At 41.1% G+C, this 16,880-nt stretch overlaps 1 protein-coding gene and 1 long non-coding RNA gene across 4 annotated transcripts in view; one reads left to right on the top strand and one right to left on the bottom strand.

Moving 5' to 3' along the window:
• Window positions 1-4,759, bottom strand: part of DSE (dermatan sulfate epimerase) — an 81,706-nt gene extending 76,947 nt beyond the window's left edge. Inside the window, exon 1 of one of the 3 annotated variants that reach the window (XM_058735033.1) lies at window positions 4,584-4,759. In XM_058735033.1, the coding sequence (XP_058591016.1) occupies window positions 4,584-4,707 (124 nt within the window). In that variant the 5' untranslated portion in view covers window positions 4,708-4,759. Of the gene's footprint in view, window positions 1-3,353; window positions 3,600-4,243; window positions 4,340-4,583 lie in introns of those variants that run through there. The other 2 variants (XM_058735035.1, XM_058735034.1) reach the window with 2 other exon arrangements.
• On the top strand, window positions 3,994-16,573 carry LOC131514745 (uncharacterized). The gene is made up of 4 exons (XR_009263254.1): window positions 3,994-4,202; window positions 14,905-15,045; window positions 15,812-15,871; window positions 16,210-16,573. It is a non-coding gene; the product is annotated as an uncharacterized LOC131514745 (long non-coding RNA).
• Window positions 16,574-16,880: the final 307 nt, after the last annotated feature.

Below are 16,880 nucleotides of genomic sequence, written 5' to 3'. Positions count from 1 at the left end.
ACCAAACCAATCTTCTATACGTGACTAGAAGTTCTTAAACACTAAGTTTAGATGGGCCAGAATATGGGACTGAGTTTATTCGGTAACAGATTTTCTTCAAAGAACAATTACTTCAATTAAAGATATTATCCACTTAATGCAGAGTTTAATTTTTAAAAGGGAATTTCCTCTTAGAATTGGGCATTAGAGTTGGCAAGACTTTTTGAAATTCATCCATTTCCAATTATTGCTGTCACCAAATGGACGCATGGATCAGTGCCTCAGGAATCTGGGATTTTTAATCTCTATTTCCTATTCTGCCACTACTAACTCACCAAATGAATTGCATGGGGAAATAATTTCTCTTTATGGTACTCTGGGCTTCTACACTTGCCTAATTGCTGTGTTGGGCACTGATTCTAGGTTTAGAGAATTTTATTGTGTCATCCAAACATCTGCTGGTAATTTGGTGACCCCCAGTTAGGGGAAGATAATGTAATTCCAAGATGAGAAAACCCTAAGGCATCAGTAACAAGAACTGTTCTGTCCTCTGTTTGCACACACTCCTTCAGGAGGCTGATGCCCATCGAACCTCATCACGTGCCCTACCCAATCCTTCAGAATAGTAAAGGTCCAGCCCCTTTCAGTACATGAAATACCAATATCCACCATGATGATGTTCTTCACCTCCTCAAAGACCTGCCACAAACACATCCCAGGACAATAACAGTATTTCTCTGTTTCACTGGGGAGGAAGGGTTGAAAAAGAGTAAAAATACCAATTATATTTTAGACTCAAACATGCTAATGGTTAAGTAATACTTCATATATGCTGCAATGATGAAATGCTAGTCTTTTACTAGTTCTTTACCCCCTTTGAAAACATTGATTACTGATATACTGAAATGCAAATTTAAATATTTTATCCTTTATTCCTTTCCAATCATTGCTGTAATTGTAATACTGAATGGGAATAATGTAATATCATTCACACAACACAGTGTGATCGAAAGCAATACAAATACCAAAATAATCCACTAAAGAGTACATTAAGATATATATAAATATTTTATTATGTAATTGCAGAATGCATTTTCACCTATGATACAAAACACTTTTTCAGAAATTAAATAATCTTTAAAAAAAAAGCACAGCAGGGGAGGGTGCCTCGGTGGCTCAGTTAGCTGAGTGTCTGACTCTTGATTTTGGCTCAGGTCATGATCCCAGGGTCATGGGATCAAGACCCACATCAGGCTCAGTGCTGAATGTGGTGCCTGCTTGGGATTCTTCCTCTCCTTCACTCAAGGGCAAGCATACACACACACACACACACTCTCTCTCTCTCTCTCTCTCTCATTCTCTAATTAAAATAAATAACAGACAAACAAAAACAAGTACTGGAGGAGGAAGGACATCTGTAAAGTTAAGAACTTCATGGATGACCACCATGTCCCCTCCAGGCAGCACTGCAAGATACTGAGTAGCCAGACCACAAATCTCATTGAAAACCTGTATTTGCTAATCTGTGGACTAATTTTATAAATACTAAAGTAGTTGCTCACATAAATGTTAGTCACTATAATGGTCCTGACCTCATGTGGCCAACCCAGCTGACTTCTCACCAGGTGTCTGCCCACACTAGGCCCCTAACCTCAGAGGGAGGAACATTAAACAGCTTTCACCCAGCAGAACCAGCAAAATCCTAATAATCCTCAGGGTGGCAAAGGCCTATACTGTATTTGTTGCAAATTTCCCTTTTTGTCCAAATTCCTTTTTTTTTTTTTTTTTCTGAGAACTCCCTTTTATTTGATGAGTGTACTATCAATAGTTATTAATCTGAATGTAAAAATGTACTTTGCAGGCCACTGTTTTTATTTAATTAACCAAAAATTGATGAAACTGATACTGACATGATATGCCCATCAATGGACAATGAAACTTCCCAAGCTCAAACTCTCAGATGCTTTTTATTTATGTTTTCTCCCTTTCCACGTTGGAAGCTTCAGGAGGATTAGGGCAGTTTCTTATACATCTCTGTATATCCCCTCAATTACCAGCAGTGTCTTGCACTTTTTGCTGTACTCACACAAAGGGGTCACTAGATGCTGGAGGCATTAAATTTCATCTTTTCTCCATTTATACTAAAACACATCTAACCTACACACTTCATAAAAGGACTTGTGCCTGTATGGTGAACTTGAAAGAAAAAAGTTAACACATGACAGACAAATGGTCAGATAATCCTGTATTTTATTCTTTCATGAGCATTACATTTTTGTGATCCCATTTTGGGAGTACTGTCTGAACATTCTACCAAATATTGCACATATAGCATTTCAGAGGTTATCACTTACTAAGACATTTAAAAAAAAAAAAAATGAAGGGGACTCCCGAAAAATTAAATGCTGTCAAAATTCTAAGTGAGAACGTCCATTCTCAAATTTAATGTATCATTAACTAAGCCATGACTAACAACAACAACAAATTTAAGAACTTCATTACACGAAGATCCCTAGAAATTAAAAGTGTCACTTCCTGACCTAAGGAATTCCAGGTAAACTAGGCTCACCTCCTGCTTTTAAGCAGTGGATTTGGTTTCAACCTTTAATGTCAGCCAGCCAGCCTAAGCGGAGGCTGCTGCCTCAAATGAGCGATGAAAACGAGAAAGTTCTCGGGTCACAAACTTAGCTCGGATTCCAGCCGCGACAGATCTCGAGCCCATGTGGCATTGCTTACAGAGCTTCCCAGCCTGTGAGTCAGGCGTCCCACCACCACCACCACCACCAGGAGCTGCCTGCGAGTGAGGTTTACCCACAATTTCTCCCGGTTCGGGGGAGCCAAGCGGCGCTGGAATCCAGCATCTGGGGTGGGGGTGGGGGGGGGGCTCGGGACAGGCTCCCCGGGCTTCCGCAGCCGCACAGAGAGGCTACCCGCGCCGGGGTCCGCACACACGACAATCACCAACCCCTCCCCAACGAGCAGGGCACGCAGGGAAAGCAAGGCGCGAGGCTGTGCCACCCAGCTGGCCGAAGAAACTGGAGCCCCGTGGGCTGGCCGGGCAATCGCGGCGCCGAGGCACCGAAAGCGATCTCGGGGTCCTCACCGTGCGCCGACTCTGCGCTGGGCGCTCAAGGGCTGGGAAGGGGCTAGGAGCTGCCCGGACGCGGGAAGCCCACGGCGCCGGCTCCACGCCTCGCGCGCCCTCCAGCAGCCCAGCCGCGCAGGGCCCGGGCGCGCAGCCCGCGCCGCTCCGCGCGGGGCAGGGGACGTGGCTTTCCGCCTCCCGCCGGCACCCTACGACCCGCCCGAGACCCCGGAAGAAAGATGAGCCGCGCGGGGCCCAGAACGGCGACCGCCGCCGCCCCTCCGCTTACCGCTCCCCGCCGCGGCTTCGTCCTCCCGGGCGTCGCCTCCCCAGCCTCGGCCCCGGCTCCGCGGCCCCCTCACACCACGGCGCCCGGGCCCCCCGGCGCCCTCTGAGCCGAGCCCTCAGCGCGCCCGCAGCGCCTCGGGTGCCGGTGGGCGCCGCGCCACGGGATGCGCCGCTTCAGCCTCGGGCGGCGCTACTGCGAGCCGAGCGGGCGGGTGGGTGAGGGGTGTGGGCGAAGGAGGAGGAGGAGGGCGGGACGCGGCGGGCGCTGAGGCTCGGCTAGAGGGAGGAAACCGCAACGTCACCAGAACCCGGGGAGGCGAGATGGGGAGGGGGAAACGGGGACCCCCTTCCCCGCCGGACCCCGACCTCCGGCCCGCCCTCCTTCTTCTCCGCTCCTCCTCTCCTGGGACTCGCGGCTCGGCGCTGAGTTCGGCCTTCCCCTCCACTGGGGCCCCAACTCCAGGCACCCCTGCCTTGCCGGGCCTCTTTGGCTCCAACTTGCTCTCGTTTCTAAATGACCCACACGTTTCGGGTTCGACTCTGGAATCGCCCCGAACAGAAAGATACTTTTGGAGGCCCAGAGGGGAGGAGCTGATGCTTCCGTCCAGCCCGGGGAAGGAAATCGAGGAAAACGCGGAGAACCTTGCTTACCCGGGCTGTTGCCCACTCCCTCCCGTTCTCCACAACAGTTACTCCTCCTTTCCTCCAGCATTTGGTTTTACTCTCAGGAGTAAGGGAGGAAATCACCTACTTAGACGCAGTTCTCCCCTTTAACTGCACTAACGATCTTAAGATCACTAAAGCCGAAAGCACTGAACCCCGCAAACTGAACGGATTTTAATCATCAAAGGTAAAGGGGTCAGGGACAGAGCAGTTGTATGCAGTTTTTACCTTATCGCCCAGGCCCGCATGGCGGGGAGAGGGAGGGAGTAGGAAGGAGAGGACAGAGATCTCTTATCCAACAGTTTTTCAGGTGGAGGATTTATAACCTTAGTAGTAGTAGTAGTCGTCGTCGTCGTCGTCGTCACAATCCCCCTTGGAGAAGTTTCCACTCTTTTCTTGAAGCAGCCACTGAGCGCAGCCTGGTCTAACCTGGCTCCAGGGAGGTGTTCTAAATGACCTAAGGCCTAACTTGCTTCCCTCCGTATTAGCGTGTAATCAAACCTACCAGAGCCAGGCTGTACAAAAGTGACAGATGTTTACCCATTCATTAGAACTGGAGATGTTTTACCTGAGAGAAGTGTCTTTTCTTCGTTCACTTCCAAGTGCTTTGTTTGAGCTCTAAGGGGCCACCTCCATTTCCCCTGTCCTCGCAGGTTCTCAAGACCTTCAGAGAAGTTTCCACCAGGCCACATTAGGAAAAAAAGTGGATGTCTCCTCTTATGCTTCTCTTTTTCAGAAAATGCATATGAAGAGAGATTACTTACCAACAGGTCAAGAGGAAGTGGTTTTATTAAATTTTTAAATGTTCACACAGGTAAACCACTGTTTTGCATAAACTTCCAAAAGGTTTAAAGGTGACCTGTGGGGCTGAGGAGAAAGGACTTTCTAATTTAGATCTGGCTGTAATCTGGTTTAAATGCTTATCTTGCAGTTTCCTACCAGAGGACTTAGAAAACTGACTGCAGAGCTTCAGTTTCCTCATCTGTAATGTAGAGATACAATCCCTCCATTGAACCGTTATACCGAGGATACAATAAAAATAGCTAATATTTCAGAGTTACGACATGCCAGACACTGTGCTAAGGGATTTAAATGTATTAATTCAATTATTAGGATTAATTGTGAAAGTGCCTAGCTGTAAAAGGTAATCCAGAAGTTAATCTCCACTGATCTTCTCAAACTTGGGAGACACTTTAGAAAAAACATCTGGTTCGATTTATTTAATTTCTCAACAAAGTAGTCATCTAGTTCAGTGTGTTTCCGACCTAGATCATTAAATTAGCAGAGGGGCTTTGATAAAAATACTTTTTTAATGAGGGCTCCATACCAAACCAATAAATCAGAATCTCTAGGGGTAGTATCTAAGCACAGGCATTTAAAATCTCTTCCCAGGTAATCATAATGTGCAACCAGGATTTAGAACCCTTCAAAAGTGTCAGTACCCGTTGTCATTTGCTCCCCTCTTCACCCCCAGTTTTGCCTTCAATTGATTGGAATCTGTTTCTGGATAACATCTACTCTTGCAAAGCCTGCCCCACACCCCCCACCCCATACAACAGGCCTCAAAGATCTGCCATTCTGGTGTTTTCCAGGAAGCATCTGGCACATCAGTTCCACAGAAGAGTGCTTCAGTGTGCCTGGGTACCTACCAACTCCATCAGCTCTTCCTCATCCTTTCTGAAAAGCTCTTGGAAGGCAGTTTCTTTTGTCATCGTCCCTCTCAAAATGTGACCCCAACAATAAATGCAAGGTTTCATCCCAAATAACACAGAGTAAAAAAATGGTTAATGGCTTTGTTCTAATTACGGTATTTCCTCAAGTAAATCCTGTGGGCTCATATGGCAGCAGTATTACCCTGATGACTCCTATATTACAATCCACTAAAATTCTGAAGCAGTCGTCTTTTTCACAACTGCCCAGAAACACACCTTCCTGACCTATACTCATTATTGCTGGTGTTCATCACTTAACATGTGATTGATTCCATTAAGTTCGATTGTGCTAAGTCAGGCCTCTTCTTCTAGCTTGTTGACATGTTGAATATCACTGATGTAATTGAGTAATTCTACCTTCCAATTTTGTCTTCTGCAAATTCGGTCTGTGTGCCGTGTCATCATTCAAGTCCTCATTCCCAGGCACTTTCCACTGCCAACTGACACTGAATCAGCACGCTGTTGATGAATATTCTCATCAATGGAGAATCCATGTGTTAATTATATTTTCTTTTGTCGTCCCAGAGCAGCAGCTAATGTGCATGTGTGTGTGGTGTCTTTGTGGAAATTAGTAAAAGTTACCCACCCTTACACAGGCCAACAGATTAGGAAAAAGCAATTTCCACCACCCAGATACAGCTTAAACAACAGATGTGTTTTGTCTATTAGATGTCCTTGCTCTACTGGTGTAGCAATATTGTCAAAAAAAGGAAACAACTACTTAGTGAATTCTTGTTAACTTCTGGATTTCTTCCTTTTCTAAGTGCCCAGATACCATTTAAGAATTGGTTTATTAATTTTGTTCAAGATCTGTAAAAAGCCCCTTGTCTTGGCTTCAGGAATCTCGCGGCTTCTTTTTTGAAAATTGGAACTCTACTTCTCCATCTCCAGTCCTTTACTGTTCATCTCTCTCTGTGCTGATTTGAGATGAAAGTGATTATTTACAAACTCTTGGCTGAGATGTAATTTTTGGAGACGAGAAGTTAAGCTTTATAGAACTAGGTTATTTCCTCACAGATTCTTCACCTAAGTTTTCAAACTCTTCCAATGTTCATTTCACTCTTTCGGTTAAAGGATTATTTTTTTCATGATAAAGAAGAAAAAAGGAATGAGTTCTGTTTGTCATCTATCTCGAGTAGGTGCATTCCTTCTATGTTCTTTTTGTCTGAACAAAACAAAAAATATATATAAACAAAATAAACTATATATATTTTTCTCCTTAGTTTATTTTTGGCTCTAGCCTAATGGACCCCAATTTTATGGGGCTGTTAAAAGTACATGGTTTATGTTCTCTTGTTTAATTCATTAAACTGAAATTTGCCCTTTAGGTTTTACTAACCAGCCAGCTGGTCCGTGACTGTACAATTGCCTCAGTCCTTGAAATGCTTCTTTTTTTCCTCCCTGAGGCCAAATTAATCTATTTGTAAAACCGCCTTATCCTACACCTAAAAGATTCATCCTTGAGTCACTGAAAAGGTATGATCATTTTGGTTTGCTCCAGCCTGACTGCACTTGAGGTATACTTAGTAATAGTCTTCAGTTTCCCATTTCTGAGCATTCAGTCCTGGCCAAGACACCCACCGGATGTTTTCTCCAACCCCCCACACTCAGGCCCGCAGTCTCCCTGACTTGTCCAGTGCCGACCTGCCCCTCTCCATTACCTAGACTGTTCTCTTGCTACTGCTTCACCTCTAGATGACTCAAGCTTCCTGAACTTAGTTTTCATCAGTAAAACAAAACATTTACCTATGTTATTAATCATAACTGAGTGGCACCTTCTCCATCCTCAGTCACAATCTAAGGCTTTTATATATAATTCTTCTTCAGGTACGTATCTCCTGGCTTCACAATCTTCTAATAGATGAAGTATGCCAGCCACTTCCATATGTATCTCATTTTACCCTCACAGGCATTGATGTCAGCATTACTATGCCCATTTGAGTGGAAACAGGCTCAGAAAGTGGACGTGAATTTCCCAAGCTATAAATGGCTCAGACCACATAGGATTAAGTTTTCTGGTGTCAAACACAGGCTCTTTCCACTAAATCCTTTGACCTGTACTAACTTCATATCTAAAACCCCACTTACGGTTTGAATGTCCTCAGGTGAAAGTTTTTCTCCATTCTCAACCGACTTTTGAAATAGATGATTTTTATATCACTGATTTGTTTTAAACCACCCACAGTGTCCCATACACCTACTAAGTTACAGCACTGTTCTCTGAAATTAAACAAATGATTATTGATACTTGCCACATGAATGACTGAAATTAAGTTTATTTTTTTGAGTCATGAAAAGAACCAAAAGTAGTTTAAGTATTTAATATTTTTCTTAAGCATGGCTTTTGAGCACTACAAAGCATGTTTAGAGTTTAGAAAGTTTACAAAATGGATGTTTATTGAGGCTTGATTTAATTTGGTGATTCCTTATAGCAGGAGCTTGGACAGTATTTAATCTTCTTCTTTTTACCAAACTCTGGCTTCTTCTAGAAAAGTGCAGTTAAGGAAGAATTGCCTTAAGAAGGTTCTATTTATTTCTAAGTACTATTGTTGGAAATGCAGCCTGGGGAAGTAATACTTGATTTCAGTATTGGCTGAACTAGTTTAGTTGTTTTCAGATTGTTTCAAGTTTCTGCTGCCCAAGTACTAAAAAATAATAAAATACAATGAAACATTTAACAGCTAGGCTATTCAGGACTTTGTCTCCTGCCAATGAGATTAACTGTATTAAGCAAAGAAAATCTTGGCTGTTTTGCATTTATAGTATCTTTCAGATGATCTTTTGGGTAATAGGAATAATTGCCAGTTTGCTGATGTTAAACCTAAATATGTAATCCAACGACATTTTCTATACCTTTTTTCTAACCTAACTCCAAAGAACAGATTGTTTCCTCTAGTTCTAGTTTTTATCATTTTTATAAATAATGCCATTTTGGAGTGGCCATTTTTGCTCTTCGTGGCCAAATGGAAAAATACTGGTGTTTTTAAAAAATGCTAAAACAGCAAAATTTAAAAACCCAACTAAAGTCTAACAGAGAACCAGCATTTCTTAGAAGCACTAATCATCTATGCAAGAAAGAGGAACACTTGGAATAATCATATGTCAACCCTTTCATTTTCCAAAGAAACTGAGGTTAGCATAGGTGGTGATTGCCAGTTCCTGCTAATTACCGGTAGAGTTGGGAAAAGAAGTCAGGCCTCCTGGTTCCTGGTTACGTGTTCTTTTTCCCACTTCTCTCTGCTGCATCATTGGCCAAGAAAATGTAACTAACTTCTCCTTTTGAGGTTCTTGTATTCTACATGAGCTGTGGCAATTTATTTAAAAGTTTGAATTTGCATTCTTTCTATTAACAAAATGTGGATGCACAAGGAAAAATAAGCTTTATTTTTGGAGAAAATCAAATGTCTACTCAAATATAAATATAAATGGATGGCACCCTTTGTTTAAGCATTGTTAAACTAGATGCTGTATGTTACATTTCCCACTGACAAGTGGGTGAAATATGCTCATCACCACCTACTTAACAATTGCTATCTAACCAAGTTCCTGGCCTTGAGGTGAGATCCTCAATAAAGTTTAACCTCAGTAAAGTTTTACCTCAATAAAGTTTGAGTCATTTATCCTCATTACCTCACTATACCTGGAATTTTTAAGGCATTCAAAAGTTTTAACAAACTTTCATGTTTTTATTGCATGAATCAATTGTCTACATTTCCTGCTATTATACAAGAAGGATAATGCTAGATGGCAATGTTTCTATTCATAGTGGGCAGATTACCACTACAGTGTGAAGATCAGCCACATGTATGTACATCTATACACATATGTGTATACATAATGCACACACACATTTTATGATCAGTCATTAAGCATGTGTCAACAAATAGCAACTATTATGGAACACAGAACACAGAATACAACATTCTTGGATTGTACTGCAATGAAAAAGCCACTTAAAGTGAATCTGCCTGAATTAAACAAATTAAAGTTGTTTGGGGGAAATGAATGGGTCAATGCTGGAAATGGAGAGTGTTGAGTTCTAGGACTAAATCTTTCACAATCCAGCATGTGACCCCAGAAGAAATTTTTTCTCCTACTATAAATCTGGAAAATTCAGCAATAGCATACATGATAACTAGGGCAAACCGCTTAACCTCTTTGAGTCTCGGTGTCCTTAGCTGTAAGTTAAAGCAATTGGCCTTGATCAGTGGTTCTCAGTCCTGCTTATATATCAGAACCACCCAGGAAACATTAAAAAATAATAACATCCTGCACTACCCTCAGACAAATTGAAACAGAATTCCTGAGGGATGTGGCTTATGCTAGTAGTACTCAAAATGTGGTCTAAGGACCACCAGCATCAGCATTACTTGGTATATTAGTCAGTTTGGGCTGCCACAACAAAATGCCATAAACTGTGTGTCTTAAACAAGAGAATTTTATTTCTCACAGTTTGTGGAGGCTAGAAAGTCCAAGATCAAGGTGCTGGCAAGTTCAGTTTCTGAGGGAGCTCTCTTTCGGTTTTCTCACATGTGTCCTCATGTGGCCTTTCCTTGGGGCATGCATGTATAGAAAGAGCTCTTTCTCTCTTCTTCTAAGGCCAATACTCCTATGGGATTATGACCCCACCTTTATGACCTCATATAAAGGTAATTTTCAAAGGTAATTCAGGTTAATTTATTTTTCTTTATATTTTTTTATTATTTGTATTATATTACAGTATTGTAATCATTTTTATATGAATATTTTTGGGTTGGAATTAATTTTTGGAATTAATCATCTGAGTTTCCATTATTTCTTATGGGGAAATTCGCTTTGATATAAGTGCTTTAGATTACAAGCATGTTTCTGGAACAAGTTATGCACACAAACCAAGGTTTTACTGTATTTAGAAAATCTCAAAAAGGTCACTCAACCATATAAATAAAGGAACTATGAGTATTTCTTAGTATTAAAACTTATGTTCTGAGTTATATAATTTTAAATTCTCTTTTGATACGAGGACATAAATGGCTAAAACTGTAGATGCCACTTCCCTCACAAACTTATAATAATAGTTGTATACAAATGAAGTTTTAAAATATCTCAAATCACCAGAGGTATGACCAGTGAATTCAATTATGTCAGCACAAAAGTTAGCACATAAAAGTAGAAAACACAACCCCTTGATATTTTTTCTTTTCTCTTCCAGGCACATGAAACAGTTAAAAAGTCAACAGTTAAAAACTTCAAACTCATCAGAGAGAGACAAGTAACCAACGAATGAAAACTAAAAATCTCCATAATAGTCCTAGGGTTTAATAGGAGAGTTATTAAGAATAGTATTTGAGGGACACCTGGGTGGCTCAGTCAGTTAAGCATCTGACTTCAGCTCAGGTCATGATCTCACAGTTTGTGAGTTTAAGATTCGCACTGGGTTCCATGCTGACAGCTTAGAGCCTAGAGCCTGCTTCAAATTCTGTCTCTGTCTCTCTGCTCCTTCCCCACTCGTGCTCTCTCTCTCTCTCTCTCAAAAAATAAATAAAGATTAAAAAAAATATTTGAGTAGTTGGCTTAATTAGAATTCTGTTCTGATAAGGCTAAGGTGGGAACATTTCTTTTTTTTTTTTTAATGTTTATTTATTTTGAGAGAGAATACACATGGCGGGGGGAGGGGGGGCACAGAGAGAGAATCCCAAGCAGAATCCACACTTTCACTAACCATGAGATCATGACCTGAGCCAAAATCAAGAGTCAGACACTTAACCCAGACACTTAACCAACTGAGCCACTCAGGAACCCTGATGGCAACATTTTCACACATATGAATATGTTAAATATCCATACTGGTGGTCACAAAGCAACTGGAGAGTTAACATCAAACTGATCCATCTACTCTGAAATCCATACTCTGTTGGAAGGGGGCTAATGGTGTCACCTCTGTTTACAAGTCCTTCAAACACTAGCTTTCAAAGATTTTCTGCATCTTTAAATAAGTAAACATTACCAGGGAAATTATAAGTAAAATGCTAGAGTACATGTCGAAATGTAACTTTCTTTCCAAATGCAGATACAGGATAATATTCCTTCTCTATAAGCAAGTTTTTTTTTTTTTCAACGTTTTTTATTTATTTTTGGGACAGAGAGAGACAGAGCATGAACGGGGGAGGGGCAGAGAGAGAGGGAGACACAGAATCGGAAACAGGCTCCAGGCTCCGAGCCATCAGCCCAGAGCCTGACGCGGGACTCGAACTCACGGACCACGAGATCGTGACCTGGCTGAAGTCGGACGCTTAACCGACTGCGCCACCCAGGCGCCCCGCAAGTTTTTTAAGTAAAACATAATTTGGTAGCGAGTTGTTTGAAAACAATGCTGCCACATGAATTCTGCTTTTATTGGATGTTGCTAAGAATGAACATGGCCTCACAATTTAACCTAAGAGATCTTGCTTCACAAGTCAAAGATATCATTTTATGAGGAAAGCAAGCTATATTAACACTTAGAACCACAGACAAGCTGAGATTAACCAATGCTTAAGAGAACAGGAAATATTATGGAATTTTGATTTGTAATAATATTGCAAAACTACCAGCCGTTTCCACTTAACTACATGACCTGTTATATATACTGTATTGAAATGAAAGATCTGTATCACAGTTTCTATTTTGAGTGTGAAAGAATAGCACTAACTTTTACATGTCCCTGACCTATCAGATGTCATTCTCTGAAAGCTAAGAAGCTTCTGAATGCCACTAATATGAAAACAGTATTTACTACATATAGGAAACAAAACCTATGACTATAGTAGCCAAACTAAAATTATAAATAGGAAGATATATTTAAATTTGATCATGATGGCTTACAACTACTGAAATCCACAAACTGATAACAATGGTTATTTTTAAATTTTTTAACGTTTATTTTTAAGAAACAGAGAGACACAGAGCATGAGCATGGGAGGGGCAGAGAGAAGGCGAGACACAGAATCCGAAGCAGGCTCCAGGCTCTGAGCTGTCAGCACACAGCCCGACTTGGGGCTCAAACTCACAAACTGTGAGATCATGACCTGAGCCGGAGTCGGCTGCTCAACCGACTGAGCCACCCAGGTGCCCCAACAATGGTTATTTTCAAATTGTATTTTACTACTAGGAAGCTGAGCAAAATATACTGTTCATATTCAGTGAGGAAATTGTTAAAATACCATTCTAAACATAAAATTTTGTTTTTATTGCAAGAAGCATCGTCAGAACTGTATGTATTTTCTTAGTTCAGAAATCCATAAGCAAGTCTTATTTGCCAGCTTTACCAGAAACTGAAGCAGAATATGCCTGTGTCTTTCTTTTCCCAATAAGCAGAATAAATGTAATGAAGGATAAGTCAGAAAATGTAAGTAATTTTTGGCCTCCATATTTGTAGGTGATTTTTGTTGCTTTGATATTGAGATGGCAAATGATAGCTCAATTATTCTGGATCAACAATTTAAAAAGTACCATATTCTATATCCTGAGTGGGTGAGTGAAGTGTCAGAACTGTATAGGGAAGCAATATTTCTCATGATACCTTCTCCTTCTGCTTTTACATATTAGAAAGTTTTCACTTTAAATTTTTGTTAATGGTTTGGTAGTCCTGCTCAGAAGTATAAACAAGTCTCATTGGCTACTGATCTCCAAGCACATGCTTGAGGTATGATACATGAAAGACAGTATCGGCACAGGTGCCCAAACTTTTCTACAACATTTTTCATTTAATGCACCGTTGACAGTCTGTTCCCATCAAGGCAAGCCTTTTGAGGAGCTGACATTCTATTTGCCTCTTCTGCTGGATGGCATCGGTGGGGAGGAACATCAGCCAGGTTTGGCCCAGAGAACTTGGAGCCATCCAGGCAAAGGCCTCTGATAATTCATCAAAATGTCTAGAAGACTTAGTAATACCTCCTCTTTGTATGTCTCTACCCATAGCTTTAAAAGGCAAAAAACCAATATAGGAGTTGTGGGAGGAAGAGGTTGTGAAAGAAGGATGTCATCGCACCAGCAAACTTACAGGAAGTCTTCCCCTATTCAGTCTATCAAGATTGTCTAATAATCTAAGGATTAGGATCCTTAGGATTTTAGGATTGTCTAAATCCTAAGTCTAATAATCTATTTCTGATAGTTCCCCTGAGGCGGATTTTCTTCATGATTTTTAAAAATTTATTTAATTATTTGGAGAGAGAGAGAGGGAGAGAGAGAGAGAGAGAGAGAGAGAGAGAGAGAATCGCAAGTGGGCTCCCTACTGTCAGCACAGACCCGGATGTAGGGCTCGAACTCACAAACTGGGAGATCATGACCTGAGCCAAAACCAAGAGTCGGGGGCGCCTGGGTGGCACAGTCGGTTAAGCGTCCGACTTCAGCCAGGTCACGATCTCGCGGTCCGTGGGTTCGAGCCCCGCGTCAGGCTCTGGGCTGATGGCTCGGAGCCTGGAGCCTGTTTCTGATTCTGTGTCTCCCTCTCTCTCTGCCCCTCCCCCGTTCATGCTCTGTCTCTCTCTGTCCCAAAAATAAATAAAAAACGTTGGAAAAAAAATTAAAAAAAAACAAACAAAAAAAAAAAAACAAAACCAAGAGTCGGACGCTTAATTGACAGAGCCACCCAAGCACTCCTCTTCAAGTTTTTTGTTTGTTTGTTTGTTTGTTTGTTTGTTTTGGAGAGTGTGAGCAGGAGAGGGACAGAGAGTGGGGGACAGAGGATCTGAAGTGGGCTCTGTGCTGACAGGCTGACAGCAGCAAGCCGGATGTGGGGCTCCAACTCCTGAACTGGGAGATCAAGACCTGAGTCAGAGTCTGGCACTCAACCAACCGAGCTACACAGGTACCCCAAGCTTTTTTAAAGCTAAAAACTAATACAGATATACAGATGATAGACAGTAGATGATAGACAGATGATAAAGATATATACATAGATATGTATAAAACAAAGGTCTAGAAACCAATATTTATATTTTTTTATTTTAGTGTATTTCATTTAAAAACAGATTCTGGTTGACAAATAGATTTCAAGACCAACTAAATAGATTGCAACTTGTAGCTTAAAAACACTGCACTGGGCGTATCCTGTATGTGAAGAAAATATCTTTCATGTTTACTTTTAGAGTTTAAGGGTACAGGCCTCTAAGAAATATGGAACTGAAACAAAGTCTTCTGAATTCTTTCCAACTCTAGTAAATCTGGCCATTAAACACATAGGAAGATACTTTGATGCTTTACCCAAACAAGAAGACAAATTTGCTTAAAAACAAATACCGTGTGGCATTTAGAAGCCTACTCATACTGGCTGGAAGAGAAGGAAACAGTGGTAAATAGGTAAGGTTTAAAGGGCCTTTATGATTTTCCCAAGGGCCACATAGATCTAACAGGAAGATTATGTGTTTGTGAAGCACACCAATAAATTGTGCAAGAGTTAGAGCTGTAAGTCACCTGGGGTTCCCTACAGCCTAGAAATCATTCAATTCATCAAACGAGAAGTTCATCAAATGACAAGATCCACCTGGATGATCATGAGTCATCAGTTCTTTCCACTGGGAAAGATACTTCCAAAGACACCCCATCCCAGACTGTACCCCCATATTCCCTCACTACCTCATCTCCGGTTTTTAGTAACTAAAGAAAAGCTCTTCCCCTTGACAAAGCTAGAGACTTAAAAACTCTTCTCACCTCCTCCATTTATAAATAATTGTATGGTAGTATGGTGATGATACTGTGATCTCTAAACATGTCATCTATTGATTATTATTTTCATTCTTTTCATTGAGTAAATATGTTTATGGCCAGAAAGAATCAGCAGCAGTAAAAGACTCCTGTAAGCGATGAGAGAAAGAGGGTCATGATCAGAAAGTTTTGCTACATTCAATACAGACAGGACTTTGGAGTCAGGCAAGGAAGACTCTCCTGCCTTCTGCCAGAGGCAAGAATTCAACTAGACAGTAAAAGTACTGAAACTAGAAATTTTTTTGTGACCTAGGCCTGAGAAATCCTGAAACCAGATTTATTCACATATTCTTATTTATGTGGGGCATTTTAATTTATCAGTGACTTGGGTTGATTATTCTATAAATTCTATACTTGACAGCTAAGCTTAAATCTAAGGAATCCAGAAGGATATACATCAAAATGCAAAGACCTCCGCCAGGTATTTCTTTTCATCTTCACTCACTTTGACACACATAAATGGATTTTCATACATTTTGGACTCATACATACATGGATCTCAACAGACTTGGAATCATCCAGGGAAGTAGATCCCTGGAATGTACCATTGAGAACAGCAAATATTCCTATGGGGGTCGGGGAGGAGGATTCTAGAAATATTTTGGATGCTACCAATAATATTATTTTCTTAAAATTCTCAAATTGTTTATTAAAGGATGAGAGAAAAGGAAAAAATAGTTTTTGCCTTTTAGAAAAAGTCTTATACAAGCAAGTCTCTGCTGATGCCATGTAAAAAACAACTTGTTTTTATGTCTAAAGGGCAAGAGCCAGGGAGTGGCTCACCACCCATCAGCACTTGACCCTTCTGAAGAACGAACTAGCACCGGAGAAGGAAAGAGAAGAAACACTGTGTTGTGGATGCCAGAGAAAACCAGGATGTAATAGACATTGGGGGGAAAACATTATTAAGGAATTTCTAAAGTTCACACTTCTTACTTAGCTAGACAGTTTTTGTTTGTTTGTTAGTTTTTTGAGCCATACTTTGGAAAAATACCAAGACCTCACTAAAACCACAGTTCCGTGTAGAGTCAAAACTAGAAATCAATGTGAGATGGTGAAAAGAGGAGATAGTAACTTAAGGCCAAAATGTGACTCTTTAGTAATGAATTTTGGAAGCACTACCTATGCAGACAGGAGCCCATGAGCAGAGACTGCAATAGAGGCTATGGATGGTGAAACTTTCTATGCACCAGACTTACAGGAACCCTGAAACACTCAGTATAGCTACTGCAGCCAAACACAAGCAGCAGGGGAGAGAGAAGTTAGCACTGGACAGGGATCCAGGTATATGGGATTCAGGAACATCCTGGCTCTGCCATCAATTCAGGTGACCTAAATAAGTCACTTCAAAAAAAATAAATAAAATAAGTCACTTCACCCACCTGGGTGCCAGTATCCTCATTTATGAAACGAAAGGGTTGTATCATCTA

This window comes from Neofelis nebulosa, chromosome 6 (genome assembly GCF_028018385.1).
Source record: "Neofelis nebulosa isolate mNeoNeb1 chromosome 6, mNeoNeb1.pri, whole genome shotgun sequence".
Classification (NCBI taxonomy): Eukaryota; Metazoa; Chordata; class Mammalia; order Carnivora; family Felidae; genus Neofelis; species Neofelis nebulosa.
The sequence above is the reverse complement of the archived record's forward strand: the minus strand, read 5'-3'. Positions and strand labels throughout refer to the sequence as shown.